The 14,239-nt window shown below is 48.4% G+C and overlaps 1 protein-coding gene across 7 annotated transcripts; it reads right to left on the bottom strand.

Moving 5' to 3' along the window:
- Positions 1–3,112: 3,112 nt before the first annotated feature.
- On the bottom strand, positions 3,113–13,442 carry PIGV (phosphatidylinositol glycan anchor biosynthesis class V). Of its 7 annotated transcripts, none has more exons than XM_086716133.1 (6): positions 13,033–13,442; positions 11,731–11,825; positions 9,828–9,962; positions 5,536–6,657; positions 3,387–4,174; positions 3,113–3,144 (listed from the first exon to the last, which is right to left on the bottom strand). In XM_086716133.1, the coding sequence occupies exons 3-5, from the start codon at positions 9,903–9,905 to the stop codon at positions 3,893–3,895; spliced, it is 1,482 nt and encodes a 493-aa protein (XP_086572259.1). In that variant the 5' UTR covers positions 9,906–9,962; positions 11,731–11,825; positions 13,033–13,442; the 3' UTR covers positions 3,113–3,144; positions 3,387–3,892. The 7 variants fall into 7 exon arrangements, with proteins under 7 accessions (XP_086572259.1, XP_025790935.1, XP_025790936.1 ...); XM_025935150.2 differs by lacking the exon at positions 13,033–13,442 and adding an exon at positions 12,126–13,002; XM_025935151.2 differs by lacking the exon at positions 13,033–13,442 and adding an exon at positions 12,511–13,002.
- Positions 13,443–14,239: the final 797 nt, after the last annotated feature.

Genomic DNA, 14,239 nt, shown 5'->3' with positions numbered 1-14,239 from the left:
CTTGTATGATTAAGCCACTGAGTTTTAGTAGTTGTTTATTACAGCAGTTAGTCTATCTTGAATAATATCCCTAATCCCTAAATCAATAACTTTTCCCATCCTTTCCTTAACAGTGTGTGATCTTAGTAATTATCTTTTTCTTCTTGAAACTTTCTCTTCCCTATTTTTTTTCTAGTCCTTTGATGATGATGATGATGATGATGATGATGATGATAAATACCCACTGTTCATGAAGTTCTTACTATTGCCAGGTGCCGTGCTAGTGCTTTATCTAGTGTCTCATTTAATCCTCGTAACTACTCTGTGGGGTTGGTGCTATCACCCCCATTTTCAGGATGAGAAAACAGGCTTGGAGAAGTTGAATCACTTGCCCAAGGTCTTCTAGGCCCTCCTACTCTATACTTTTCTGACAGTCTCATCCGAGATCATGGCTGCTGCTGTAATGATCATGTCTGTGTGGATGGCTCCCTGACCTCTCTCCTTGTCTCCAGTTCCACATTTCCTGGCGTATGAATGTGTTGAATGTGTTGTCATTGTAAACTCAGCAAGTCTGAAGTGCAGCTATTCATTTGTTGGACTGTTCTAAACACTTTTCATTTAGTTTCCACAACAACCCTATGAGACGGATATTATTCACATCTGTGAGGTAGATAGTGTTATCCACACTTCACAGATGAGTAAACTGAGGCTCAGAGATTCAGTATCTGGCTCACATTTATGCGTCAGTACGCAGATCTCAATGACAATACCTCAGTTCCACTCAAGCTAAGCTTCTTCCAGTCCTGGTCCATGGCCTGCTTCCTATACTCATTCTCTGCCCTTAACTTTCAAATCCTTTCTGTCCTTCCAAGTCCAGCTCAAAGGTTATTTCCCCGCCAAGTCTGTTCAGGTATTACAAACTGGAAGGGATCACCACCTTGTGTGAATTTACCGAGGACTTAATCTGTACCTCACTTACCTTTTCCTAAGCATACAAGCAAAACTTTGACTCTTCCTTGTCATAAAAAGTTCAAGTAGAGAGGTACAGAGCAAGAAGTTTATGTGGCCCTTCAGTCTTCAGAATTTTCCAGTTTCTACCTTGATTAATGTTTCTGTGTATCTGCTAGCAACTCTGTTAGACAGTTATTTGAGGGCAGGACATATAGCAAATCACCTTTCGTCCCTAAAACAGGCATAATAAACAATTGTTGAAAGAATCCATCAATTTCAAATCCTTTGAGCTTGCACACACTACATTTTTAGACGAAGGTGAGAAGGTCTGTTCAAGAAGTGATTTTTCCTCAAGGGGACTGGTAAAGACATGTCAAACACTCCCTCTCCTCCCACCTTCATTAAAGAACAAAAAAGCATCTACTTCTTAGGTGTATGAAGCGTCTGGTTTCTGTTTTAGCTGGGTCTCAGAAGGAAATGACTTTTCTCTGAAATTGTAGACGCCCAACCCAGCTGCAGCATTGTTAGACCTTAGGGTAAACAGGAAGCTTCCTGCCTTGGGCCCTTCATGTCCCTCTCCCAGACTATTAAAGACTGTTAATAGGATGGTAAAAGGACAGCTGCTGGCCATAAAATCAGCCCATTCCTTAGATCCTTGGAGAATAGCAACTAGATCCCTCCAAGGTCAGAGAGAAAACTGTGCGCGTCTCCAGGTCACAAACCAGGTGTGTCCACCTAGCTGGGGTCCTCAGTTATCTCCTCTATGATCAAATGTAACCATGAAGGCCTTTGCAGAACACCAAGAGTTGATTCCTCGGTATTAGTTGAGAAGGTGGGATTTCCATTTGTAGGGTTTCTGGTCCTTGAAAGAATTTGTGTCTGCAAGCAATATGTCCTGTTCACCCCCCAAAAAGAGGTAAAGAGGAGAATCCATGAAAACAAAGCATCTAGTGCTCCTACCTCTGCGGTACAGAGCTGAAATAGGACCTCAAGTCTTCCTGCACACGGGGTGGATTTGCAGCTGTTGGTGAGGAAGGAGGGAATGGTTTCTGCCAACTGGAGGGACACTAGGGCAGGGGTTATCCTCTTTTGCCAAGAAGGGCACTCGGGTGTCTTGGCAGAAGGCAGAGGGCTGCCCCAATCTGTGTGTACATTTTCAGAAGCATTTGACTCTGGACCAAATGCTCTCAGCTGTGCTAAAGCTGGGGCAATGGATGGGAAATGCTTATTGGCCAGGCTGACTAGAAGCTCCAACAGAGGGTGTTGGGGCTCAGCCAGGAGCTTCCCTTCAGCTGGCAAGTTTAGCTTTCTGTCATGGTCAGAGGGAGCATGTCAAAATTCCAATTCTCAGTGCTCTCCAGAAGCTACGATTACCCATCTATTTTGAAATTTCTGCTTGTTGGAATTTTTAGCTCAAACCGGGATCGAGTGGTGACGATACAGAGCCTCTTACCTGGCTCAAAGAATGAGCAAAAATAGCTGAGGAGGGGTCAATGCTCTTACCACCAGTACAGTGATGGGCTCATAACCAAATGGGAGCCAGAAAGATACCATTTCGTTCAACCCTGTACTTACTCACAATTTTTCAATTCATGCTGCCTGGTTGGCTCCTCTGACCCATGTCTACCAATCAAGCAAGCACAGACACTTGGGCAGGGCAAGGAAACCGGTCACCACTTTGACCATTTACTTGCCCGGCACAGATTTACTTACACAGGTCAGGGAGCCGCATTTGCCAGGTGTCGCTGCTTTCCCTCATTCAAAGGAAAGGTCACTTGAGTTACTCCTCAGAGTTGCACCCAAGAAGGGAGAGTTCCTTCCAAGTACTGAAAGCAGGAGAATTTGATATTTTTCTCCTAAACTCACATGTTTGAGCCACTACATGAAGTGTTTAGACTGGGGTGATTCCATGGCTTAACGCAGCTCTTAAGATCCTAGAGCAGAAAGAGACCTACTAGATTATATGGCCCATCCCCTCTCCTCTCCCAATAGGATAATATTATTTCCCCCAGTTTCAGAAGAGGTGACTAAGGCTGTGAAAACCCTCCCAAAGTCACACAGCTGGTAAGTGGGGTTTTACTGAGAGGACTACAATCCAGGTCTCCTGCTTCTTTGTGCAATGTTCTTTTTACCATGACTTTTTCCCTAAGAAATTTGTAGTATTTTAAAAAAGGTTAATTCGTTGCCTGCATAACCAACAGTTGTTTAATTTGCCTATCTTTTTTTTTTTTTAATTTTTTTTTTTCAACGTTTATTTATTTTTGGGACAGAGAGAGACAGAGCATGAACGGGGGAGGGGCAGAGAGAGAGGGAGACACAGAATCAGAAACAGGCTCCAGGCTCTGAGCCATCAGCCCAGAGCCTGACGCGGGGCTCGAACTCACGGACCGCGAGATCGTGACCTCGCTGAAGTCGGACGCTTAACCGACTGCGCCACCCAGGCGCCCCTAATTTGCCTATCTTTGCAAGTTTTTTCATATAAATAAATGAACGAATCATGAAAAAAGTAATCAGAAACAATGTCCCATTAAAAAGGTGGTCCTACTTTACTTCTTACTGCCACTACACTGTTCAGGCCTCTGCCATCATGTGTGGACTATTACCAGCCTGTCAGCTAGAGCCTTTGATGAAATAGACATTTAAACAATTTACATTTAAATTTACATGTGGGTCAGTGGTAAGTTTGCAACTATTTTTGCTATGCTTGGTTGAGGGGACAGATCCAAGTGTAACTTTAGACCTAGAGTATGATTTCTTTACTCACAGAGAAAATAGCTGCTACTAATCTAAAATTTGCCACAGCCAGGACCAGCAGGGGTTCTCCAGTGTCTCACACTTCTCCCAGTCCTGACCAGCCTTCAGAGAGAGAGACGGAGGGGTTCTAATGGACGGAGCAACGGTCCCAGGGCAGTGCAGCCAGTCCCAGTGTGTATCTCTACTTCCAGACCCCTGAGACTTCAGGTCACGTCCAAGGCAGGAAGTTGCAATGTAGGAGTAGTCCCAGGAGCCAGTAAGACAGGAAGTAGCCCAGAATGCATCGTGTGACTAGAGAACAGGTTTTCCAGTTGTACAAAAGTCCCACGATAGAATTCCTGGGGACCTTTTGTCCTGGTGGGCAGGCCCCTGCAAGCGGCTTCCAAGGCGCAGTCTCTAGGGATCTCAACAGTGGCTCTTGATCCTGAAGCAAGTAAGCTGGAAACCAGTACACAATAGGAGTGGAGGAACCTAGAAATCTGGTGAGAACCTGAAATCGTAAGAGAGGGAAAACCGACATTTATTGGACTGTCAATGCTTCAAACCGGACCAGCCTGGGACTTCCCTGCTGCTAGGTGAACTACAGCCCCATGACTAGAAATGTATTGTATTGGAAGAGACACAGCAGAACTTAGGATCTGCCTGATAAAGCTGTGTGTAACACCAGCCGGGTGACCTCAATGTTACAAATAAACAGCTACAGGCTAATTACTACAGTAATGGGCCAATCAATACTAAAAACTCTTTGGGGTCCAATTTTAGCCTAGGGCCTGGACTGTAAACACTAGGCTGTGACGTGGGCTTTGGGGACCTGAAGTGGTTCCCTCATCCCCTGGGAATGGCAAAACAGAGGGAAAAGGGGCAGACAATCCTGCAGTTCAACGTTTTCCCTTCTAGGGGAGTTCAGAGCCAAGTCTCCACATGGCCTCCCTCATCTAAGCTGGAAACTCTAAGCTTTGCTGGCACGCACTCTACTAGTTAATCCAGCTACAAACACAGAATGCTACTTTCTATTTCCCCTGTGCCTCTTCTTCACACAGCCCAGAGAACTTCACAAACAGCCAATGTGCGCCTCCAAGAGGCAGAAACTGCTAAGGAGTGGCCGGCACGGAGAAAAACAACTTCCTCGAGATTATGTGGGAAATGGGGCCACAGCCAGGAATAAAAAAAAATAGAAAGTATCAAACACTTCCCATTCCTATCTCCCCACCCCCACCCCAAACATGGCACAAGGGAGCTCCTCTGAAGATGGAGTATCTGCCAGAGTGGAGAGCACCTCAACAAGTCAACACTCAAGCAGACACTCTGGGTGTTAACCATACAGGAGGGGAAGGTCCCGAGCTCTCCTCTGCACTTACTCCTTTATCACCATCACATCAGGTCCTTCTACAACTCTCGTGTCTCCGCACACACCCTTCATCTGCCCAAAATAGTTTTCCTCTGCTTCTTAAACGCATTCCTTCTTACTCTTTAGGACCCAGCCTTAGTATGATGCCCTCCTCAACTCCTTCAGTCCATTTTTTGCTCTGTGCTTCCACAATACTTGATCTCAAAACAGCAACTCCTCTTCCATCCCGCTATACTAGAATTTTATCTGGGAAGTGTCTGTCTCCCCATTTCTACCATGAGACCCACCAGGGCAGCAACCTTATCTCACTTGTGTTCCATTCCTCAGTGGTCTGACCCAGGATCTAGACAAAGAAAGCCCACAAATAGTTGTTGAATGAATAAATTAGGTGCAGGTTTCTCAAATGGGAGAAGCTAGCAGGCTTCCTTGTCCCCGGCCAAGGGGTCCTGCCTGTATTCACACCCTTATCCCAGCCAGGAACTCACACCCTTATCCCACCTCACCTGAACATGCATGCACAGACTGCCAAACAGCAACAGTGCTGCAGCGTGGACCAGGTACACAAACACCCGAGGACCGAGGAATCCAGAATCAGATTTTTCTAGGGTCTTACTCTTCTTGCTCCTTTGCATTCCAAGGGTAAGGCAGAACCAAGGGTGGGTGGTCACATATGTCCACGTGGCCCAGGCAACCAGGAGGGCCACTGGTGCAGCCAGTAGGAAATTGGGCACCTGCTTGAGCTCATAGTATCTCAAAAAGCCAACATTCCAGTAGATATCCTGGATATAGCTATATATTAGGGGAAGTTCCCAGGAGCACCAAGGTGGCTCATTTCCCTCCACGATCCGGTAGCCCTTGTCAACAGCTAACTGCAGCAAGGGCTTAGGGATGGGGTGGGCTGAGCCTGACAGACAGAACTGAGTATAGGCATAATACTGAAAGAGGGCAAAGGGAAGGCCAAGTATGAGCACAGAGAGGAACACAGAGCCCATCAGCTTCAAGAGCTGTCTCAGAGGATTCAGCACCATGAGAGAAGACAGAAAGCTTTGGCACTGAGAATACACGAGGAAGCCAATGTTGACCAGCCCATTGGAACGTACACCAGTGGCAAGGGCAAAGAGGAGTCCACTAGTCCAGCTTCGGCCCCTTTCCAGCTGCCCCATGGCGCTGAATGTCAGGAGGGCAAACAAAGCTTCTGAGTAACCAGCTGCCAGGAAGACATTGGCTGGGCTGAGGCAGAAGAGCAGGGCTCCGTAAAAGGCCTGGCGGGGACAGTGCAAAACCAGACAGCCCAGGTCGTGAAGTGCGACTGCAGCCAGGACGGAGAACAAAGAATTGAGCAATGCTACTGAGATTAACAGGCAACTCCGTAGGTTCAGTAATGCCCGCAGGGGTCTCAGGAGTTCAGCTCCCACCAGGAGAGCCAGGGGGAAGCCAGGGAAGAAGGCAAAGTTGTGCTCATACAGATAGCCGTGCTCGGCAATGAACAGGAAGTGTTCCGCATCCCAGTGAGATAGGCCACCCAGAAGACCTTCCACAAGTTGGTCCACAGAGCCCGAGGGGGTGAGGCGAGGAGGAGAGAAGGCTTCTGCACGGTGATCTGGGATGACGACATTGAAGAGAGCCTGCGGGATGAAGGAGAACTAGGATTTCGGTTGAGCAACTGGAAGGGAAGAATTACCGTTTAATAAAATGAGGAAGAACCGACTTGTTGGAGGACAATCGGGAGTTCGGTTCTAGATTAGCTAAATTTGAGTTAAGACATTCCAGCGCAGAGGTCAACAAGGCAGTGAGATCTAGGAGTCTGAGGGTAAGGAGGGCAGTCAGGGCTGGAGATGTAAATTCAGGCAACATAAGTGCACAGAAGGTATTTAAAGGCATGACACTGAATGAGATCACCTGGAGAGGAAGTATGGCTAGAGAAGAGATATGGGAGGATTGGACCCTGGATGTGTCAACATTTAGAGGGTTGGGGCTTGAAGGACAATGAGGATCCAGAATGAAGATAAAGAAGGAACAGTCAGTAAGGTACGAGGAAAACCAGGAGAGAGTGGTGTCTTAGAACCAAGTGAAGCAAGGGAGTGACCAACTCTGTTAAGTGCTGCTGGGAGGTCAGGAAGATGGGGACTGAAAAGTGACCACTGGATTTAGAAATGTGTAGGTCACTGGTAAGTTTGACAAGAGTTATTTCAGTAGAGTTGAGGACACAGCAGACTTCATGGACTGGGTTTGGCAGAGAAGGGAAGAAGGCAGACTGAGGCAAACAGACAACTATTTGGATAAGTTTGGTTGTAAGTGGGGTAGTAGTGAATGACAATGTGGGAGATAAGTATTTGTTTGTGAATGGGAACGATCCAGTGGAAAGGCAACCACCAGGTTTGCAGGAGAGAGGGGAGAATGGCTGGAGCAGGCAGAAGGGGGTAGGAACTGCTACACTGCTAGAGGTGGGGGGCGGGCCTGGAAAGGAGAGCTGGGTTCAGCCTCACTTCAGCAGTGAAGGCCCAGAGGTGCAGATGCAAGCGTGTGACGGAGGAGGTGGGAGCACTCACAAGGCCATTTCTGATGGCATCTATTTTTCTGAGTTTTCACTCAGGGAAGCAAGTTGGGGAAAAGGTGTTAGGGACTTGAACAAAGAGGAAAACGTGTAAAATAAGTCATCTCTGACTCTAGTTCTCAAAATAGGCTGTGCACTGGAATCACCCCAGGAAATTAAAAACTACTGAGATCTGAATGTCTGGGTCCTATCCCCAGGGTTAATGATTGAACTGGTATGAGATACAGCCTGGGTATTGACATTTTTTTTAAAGCTCCCCCAGGAGAATTCTGATGTACAGAACAATCTGAGAGAATGGGAGGGTGAATGGGCCTGGGAAATACACTAAGATTGCCAGGTAGCACTAAAGACTCACTTGGGCCAATGATCTTGCAGAGAAAGAGACTAGTCAATACAGTTGTGTGTTCTCTGGGCAGACACAGCAGTAGACAGAGAATGAAACTGAGCTGTGACTGGGCTTTTGTGTTGTAAGCCAGGGAGAAGGGAGCAAGCAAATTATACATGTATGCCTGGTGGACCATGGAATCTAGCTGGCTAAGAAGGGGCATGGAAGCCATAAGGTGGATGAGGCACAGTGAAACAGTGGTAGAACCAACGGATTTTAAGTTCTGAGGGGGTGGGAGAACCGTTAGAACTGGGTTACTAGAGGGAGTGAGCTGGAAAGATAGGAGATAGTGGTTAGTTGTATCAGCTGTATTAATATTGAAACCACCAAGAAATCAACAGTTCTGGAAAGAGCAATGGTGAGTCAGGAGCTAAAATCTTCAAGGAATGAAGAGGAATGAGTTGTCATTAACAGAGATGCCAGCAACAATGAAGGGTAACTGGGGATATCACTTGAGGCGTGAGCTTTAAAGCTGGAAGGGGGCTGGGGGAGAGAGAGGCATGATGAAATAGCATTATTGTCAAGTGTCTTTTTGCATCATTAGATTGTCAGTTACTTAAAGGAAAAGAGAGTGCCAAGACTTTTCATACTCATCACCTAGCACAGTACTCAGAACAGAGTAGGCACTTCATACAATTGTGGTGGCTGAGTGACAGAAGAGGAGACATACTCATTTCCAGATCACCATTGGAATTAGTCCTGGTTCCCTATCCCAGATGCCAGTTCACGGTCCTGCCAGTCACTCATCTGATGCTGTTCAAAGCCATCACTGAGTCATTTTCCCCATATGACCCCATTTTTAAGGCTCTCTCTCTTTTTGGCCAGTTTCTTTATCAGGCCACTTTCAACAGTGAAAACAAATGGGACAGGAGAGATAGTCACAGAAAATGGCCCTAGTCTCCAAGTTGAAGCTACTTTTAACTAAACCTGGGGCCCAGCAGAGGCTGCTATGCCTCATTGTGTGGGAAGGGAGAAAGGAGGTTTCCAGAAAGGAACCAGCTATGAGCCTGAGGAAGTGCCATTTGTGAAAAAAAGCACACATAATTATGCTAATATAACATCACTAGGTTGTTGACATCCATTCAACAACACACAGTGAGAACATACTAAGCACTGAGCACCGTGCTAGGCACCAGCTAGAATTCATATATGTGTGAAATTTGATTAAAATATATATCAAGGCCAGCCTCAGAGGGGAAAGGGAATTGTAAAAGTGCAAATGCATTCTGAGGGTTGTGGTGGGTAAGGCAGCAAGGGACGATACCAGGGGAAGAGTTGGGACATTGCTGACTAACTGAGTATACATAGAGTGTCTCAGGATCGTGCACTCAACTGACTGACACAGTGCTCAGTCTCCTGCTAAGGGGACTTTAGGGCAATGCCTTGTGCTGTCATGCCCTAATGGCATCTCTCATTACAGAACTTCATGGTCTGTTAGAAAGCCCACTACCTCTGGAGTTAGGAACCCTGGGGTCTGATTCTGGCCCTTCTCTAACTTGCTGTGTGTCTTTAGGGAAGCCATTTAACCTTTCTGGGCCTCTGCTGCTTCATGTGTAAAACAAGGGATTAAAAGATCATTTCTGGGGGACCTGGCTGGCTCAGTCAGTAAAACATGCAACTCTTGTTCTTGGGGTTGTGAGTTTGAGACCCACACTGAGCATGGAGTTTACTTTAAAAAGTCAATAAAATATTTTTAAAAAGACCATTTCTAAGAGTCCCGACCATTTCTCAGTTATCAGGTATAGGTGTCTATGGTTCCAACCACATGGAAGGGTACACCTGGGAGGCAGAAAGAATACGGGGACAATTCTTAGTGCCTAGCCCAGCATGTTCAGGACAAAAGATCAGAGACTGACCTGCAGCACCAGAGTCAGGACACGGCAGCTGACTGCAAACCTCAGCACCTCTTTCCTGGATGGATCCATGGGCCACATCCTCTCACCACCGGGAATTCAGGGGTGTTGCTGCCAGGACTGAGCTCCCTCGGGCTTCTAAACTCCAAAACCCAAGGAGAAAACATTACATGTGGGCCGAAAGTAAATTCTTGAAAGCATTCTTCACAGGAGCCTCCCCCTTCGGCATTACATGGCAAACTCAACCACCTAACGGCCCAGATGAGGGAAAAGCATCTTGAAGGCAGATGGGACCCACTTGGTATCACCCTGAAGCACTGTATTGTCAGGAAAGTTCTACATGAAGATTGGCATGAGGTTGGCAGCTAAGCTCGCAGAAAACCTTTAAAAGACTGTTGAGTGCCTCTACGTAGGAACTAAAGACCTGGGTTCAAGTCCTGACTCTGTCGCTCACAAGGTCTCATTTAGTCCTTGTGAGCCTCAGTTCTTTACGTATAAAATGGGATCAGACTATTTTTTTCCCCAGACTATTTTCTCTCACAAAATTGTCATGATGGTGAAATGGACGAAAGTGTGAAAAAGTACTAGCAAACCCATGTTGTGGTTGCTATTATTTGGTGTGTGCCCTTTTCCTCCTGCCCAGAATAATAAACTAGATCCCAAACCAGAGTCCCAAAAGTGGGGCACAGAACTGAACTGGAAGACCATAATGACTACACACTCTAGCCTAGCTCTCTGATGTGTGTTCAGCTGGTCTGTTAAATTAAGTGGAGAAGGAAAAGAAAACCACCACTCAGCAGGACTTCGGCCAGCTCACATTGCTAAAACAAACTTAGGGGGAAGACAGAGTCGACTACTAGGGATGGAGAAAACTCTTATTTCCCCATCTCTTTGTTGGAATGGCAGCAATGTATAAACAATTGCAAAGCCATTCTGAGGCAAGGAATGAACTTTAAGGCTTTTTTTTTTTCTTTTTTTTTGGTCCTAAACAGTTCCTTGGGCTGAAAGAAGTAGCAAAGGCTCCTACAGAACATTCAAACACCAGTCTGGGAAATCAGAAGTGGAGGCAAGAGCACCAGAGGCAGATCACTGATTTGGGGTGCACTATCCCTAACAGAAAAAATATTAAAACTTAGAAATTAATGGAGAGGGCTGGAAGAGTGTTCTTTCTTATCTGGCCAATACCTATCACATCTTTAGGTGTCACCTGTTTCTGGAATTCTTCTCTGATGCTCACTAGACTATTTGATATGCTCTCATTATACTCTGCCTTGTCGTCCTTACTGCTGTTGCTTATTTAAGTTGCTTGTGAGGGCGGGGGGCTTTGTTTTGCTCCCAACTATACCCCCAGGGCCTGGCATTATAAACAGGCATTTCAAGCCTGTGTTCCCATTGAGTGGAAGTGGCAAGAACAAGATATGGCATCACCAGTTCATTGGCTCGGGATACAAAATCACTGCTTTAAGTATTCCTCCCACCATATCTCACGGTAAGATCAAGACCTAAGTCACAGAAGCCACAGGAAAATACAATTCCTCCAGAAAGGGAGCAAAGTTGGCCAAGGCTGACAGTACACTGTCCTCAGCAGAAGGGGGCGCCTGCTGCTCACTCCATCACCAGGAGGCCCGAAGGAAGGGAGGGGCCGTTAACGCCACACCGGTTTGCTCATCAAGATTCAGTTCAAAGGCAAGCTTTTGAAAAAAACCAAAGAGCCGCGGTAGTTTATGAATCTACCCAACATTTCCAGCATCTGACTCGCTGAATTGAGAGGAATTGTAGAAACAAGTACAGCCAACTTCACACGGCGGCTGATTCTTTATCCTAGGGCGAATTCACTTTTTCCCTTCCTTCTCTTCCCACTCACATGCAGAAGAAAAAGTTGGGGACAGAAAAGCAGTTAACCCACCTCTGCCTCTTCACCAGGCTTCCATTCTTCCTTTCCTCTCTCCAGAGTCAAGCTCTAGCCCCAGCGACCACCGGAGACTTGTAACCTACTCTTAGCTTACAGGTAAACCAAGTAAAAAACAAAATAAAGCCAGTGAGTTGTCCCTCTTGGCTAGTTGCAGACCTCACTTCCCAACAACCCCTTGACGGAATCAGACTCTTGAATTGGCAGGACATTTACAGGGCAACTAGTTTTACTCTATCTTCCCGGGAGACAAATATGCCCATAGTGGTGAATAATAAAAATCTCCTTGGTTTTTACATCAGAGATCTCATTAGACCCTGTGAGGCCAGTATGGTTACCATCGCCATTTTATGGATGTGGAAACTGAGGCTCATTGGGGTCAAGTGACACACCTTAGGCTATATTTAAAGAGAATGTCATTTTTTTCCTTCTGGAACTTCATGGTCTTCCGACCAGCCTTCACCCGGGCCAAAGGGGATGCGCTCTTTCACAGCCAGGGCAACAACCCAGGTCTCCCAAGTCCTAGCCCAATACTTGTCCAAAGACAGCGCATGCTCCTACTGGGTATGCTCAGGGCAAGGGAGGGCCCTATCTGAGACTCTGGGGGAGCCTGAATCGGAGCCCTGGACCCTTGGATGCTCCCTTGGAGCATCCTCTGTGGAGTGAGGAAGTTTCCGTGACTCAGGGTCCTTGGGGCCAGAGGCCTCGCTGGCTGTCGCGAGCCAGGGGCCGCCTTCTGCCAGCCCAGCCGGGTCAGAAGCCCATTCTAACCCTTACTCTCGGACATAGTCCTAAATGGACAGTGGGCACCTCTTCTCCCAAAAGGAGCCACGGCTCAGGGACTACTCCCGAGGGGGCCGGCGGGGCCCGGCCTAAGGCCGGAAGGCAGGCTAGGGAGGGAGGCTGTAAAGGAAGAGGCGGCACCGGGAAGCCGCTATGGCGGAGGGGCGGGGCTCCCCGCTTCTCGGCGGCCTCCGCCTCATTTCCCTCGGCCTCCGTTTGACGGCTTCCCTCCCCCGAGAACTCCAAGGCTCCCGAGCTGGCGCCTGGTCCACAACGCCGGCCCGTCTCGACCTCCCAGGCGGGGCCCGAACCTCGGCTCCTCCATCCGGGGCCCCGAGCATCCCGCGCTTGCGCACTGGCTCCGCCGAGGCGACCCCGCCCCCCTCCTGCCCGGACTCGGTGTTGCCCCGCCCCCTTCCGCGGCGGCCATGTTGACTCCGGGCGCGCGGGGCGGAGACGGCGTGGACCCAAGAGTCCGCGCCCCTCGGCCTTGGCACCTTCCCGCCTTGGTGACACCTGAAGAGTTCCCCCTGGCGCTTTACGCGCCTCAGGCCCCCTCCCTTTCCTTCCGTTAGTCCGCCGTGTGTCAGAGTCGGCGCTCTCGCCCGGGTTGCATCCCGCAAACATCCACTGAGTTCCCGATGTGTGTGTGCTGAGGCTCTCGGAGTTTCGGGCCGCCCCGCGACCTCTTCGCAGAAGCCGGAGAGAGCCGCACTTTCCCTGCTGTCAGGCCACCCCAGCTCAGCACAGGGCCTGGCACACAATAGATGTTCCCTGAATAGAAAGAAACGCCTTGGGGTTTCTGTGGCCAGCAGTGGCATTCTGCGTCCTGGGTGTGAGGAAAGTGGGGGATCCCCCTGCTTTTCCCCTTCAGCTCCCGGGCACCTCGTGTCCTACTTCGATCCTCGACCCCACCTCCTCAGGTGACTAACGAGGATTATGAAGGAAATTTAAGAGAATGCGCCCCGCCCCTCCCCCCCCCCCCCCCCCGACTCTTCTTCCTCAATCGGGCAGTTGCTCTCGTAGGAAGTGAGGCCAAAAAGAAGAAGAAAAAGAAGCTAACTCAACAAAACCGTCTGTTAGGGAGGAGCGGCCGGTGGGCACCCCTGTAACGGAAACTGTTGGAACAACTTTGCACCCTCCTTAAAGGAAATAGATAATAAATCCTTCTCCGTTGGTGGATTTCTTGTTTCTCAGGATTCCAAAGCCTTCTGTGGTTTCAGTTATCGGCCCTCCAGAACGGAGAGAGGGTCTGGGTTAGCCTCTGGCCACAGCCCCGGCTGAGGGAGGGGTTTTATCTTCTGCCACAGCTATTAACGTGGGTGGGAACAAAGGGATGGTTGCTATCTCTCCAGGCAGAGAAAACTAGCCTCCATCAGTTCTGTGGGGGCCAGGGACTGTAGCTTTTGGTTCTCCCTCATTTCAGGCTCTGAGACCTAAGCTGCCCTAGGGTACTGTTGTGTGTAAGGTGGATCGGGTAGAAATCACATTTTAGTCCTGTGTTGGAGAAGGGAAACAAATGGAGAGGACTCCCCCCCCCCCCCGTTTTTTTTCAGGGACACTTGTCCTCAGCTTCAGACGCCCCTAAGTGAATCGGCCAGGCTGTGGTGCACACTCGTGACTGGGGCCTGAGGTTGTGGCTTGAATCTCTAGAAGTCCATGAGGCTCCCAGCAGCACTCAGTTTGCAGAGACAAAACTGAGCACTGTACCGTACTTGCTTTG

Source organism: Puma concolor, chromosome C1 (genome assembly GCF_028749965.1).
Source record: "Puma concolor isolate L17-30 chromosome C1, mPumCon1.1.hap2, whole genome shotgun sequence".
Classification (NCBI taxonomy): Eukaryota; Metazoa; Chordata; class Mammalia; order Carnivora; family Felidae; genus Puma; species Puma concolor.
Note: the sequence above shows the minus strand (reverse complement) of the source record. Positions and strands in the feature narration are given on the sequence as shown.

What these genes read in the sequence shown, in the direction of transcription:
- PIGV (XM_086716133.1), bottom strand. Translation starts at nt 9,905, where the DNA reads ATGTGGCCCATGGATCCATCCAGGAAAGAGGTGCTGAGGTTTGCAGTC. An exon ending in TCCTGACTCTGGTGCTGCAG is followed by an intron (nt 6,658 to 9,827) that starts GTCAGTCTCTGA and finishes TTCATCCCGCAG; the next exon opens with GCTCTCTTCAATGTCGTCAT. An exon ending in GTCTGTGCATGCATGTTCAG is followed by an intron (nt 4,175 to 5,535) that starts GTGAGGTGGGAT and finishes TTACGATTTCAG; the next exon opens with GTTCTCACCAGATTTCTAGG.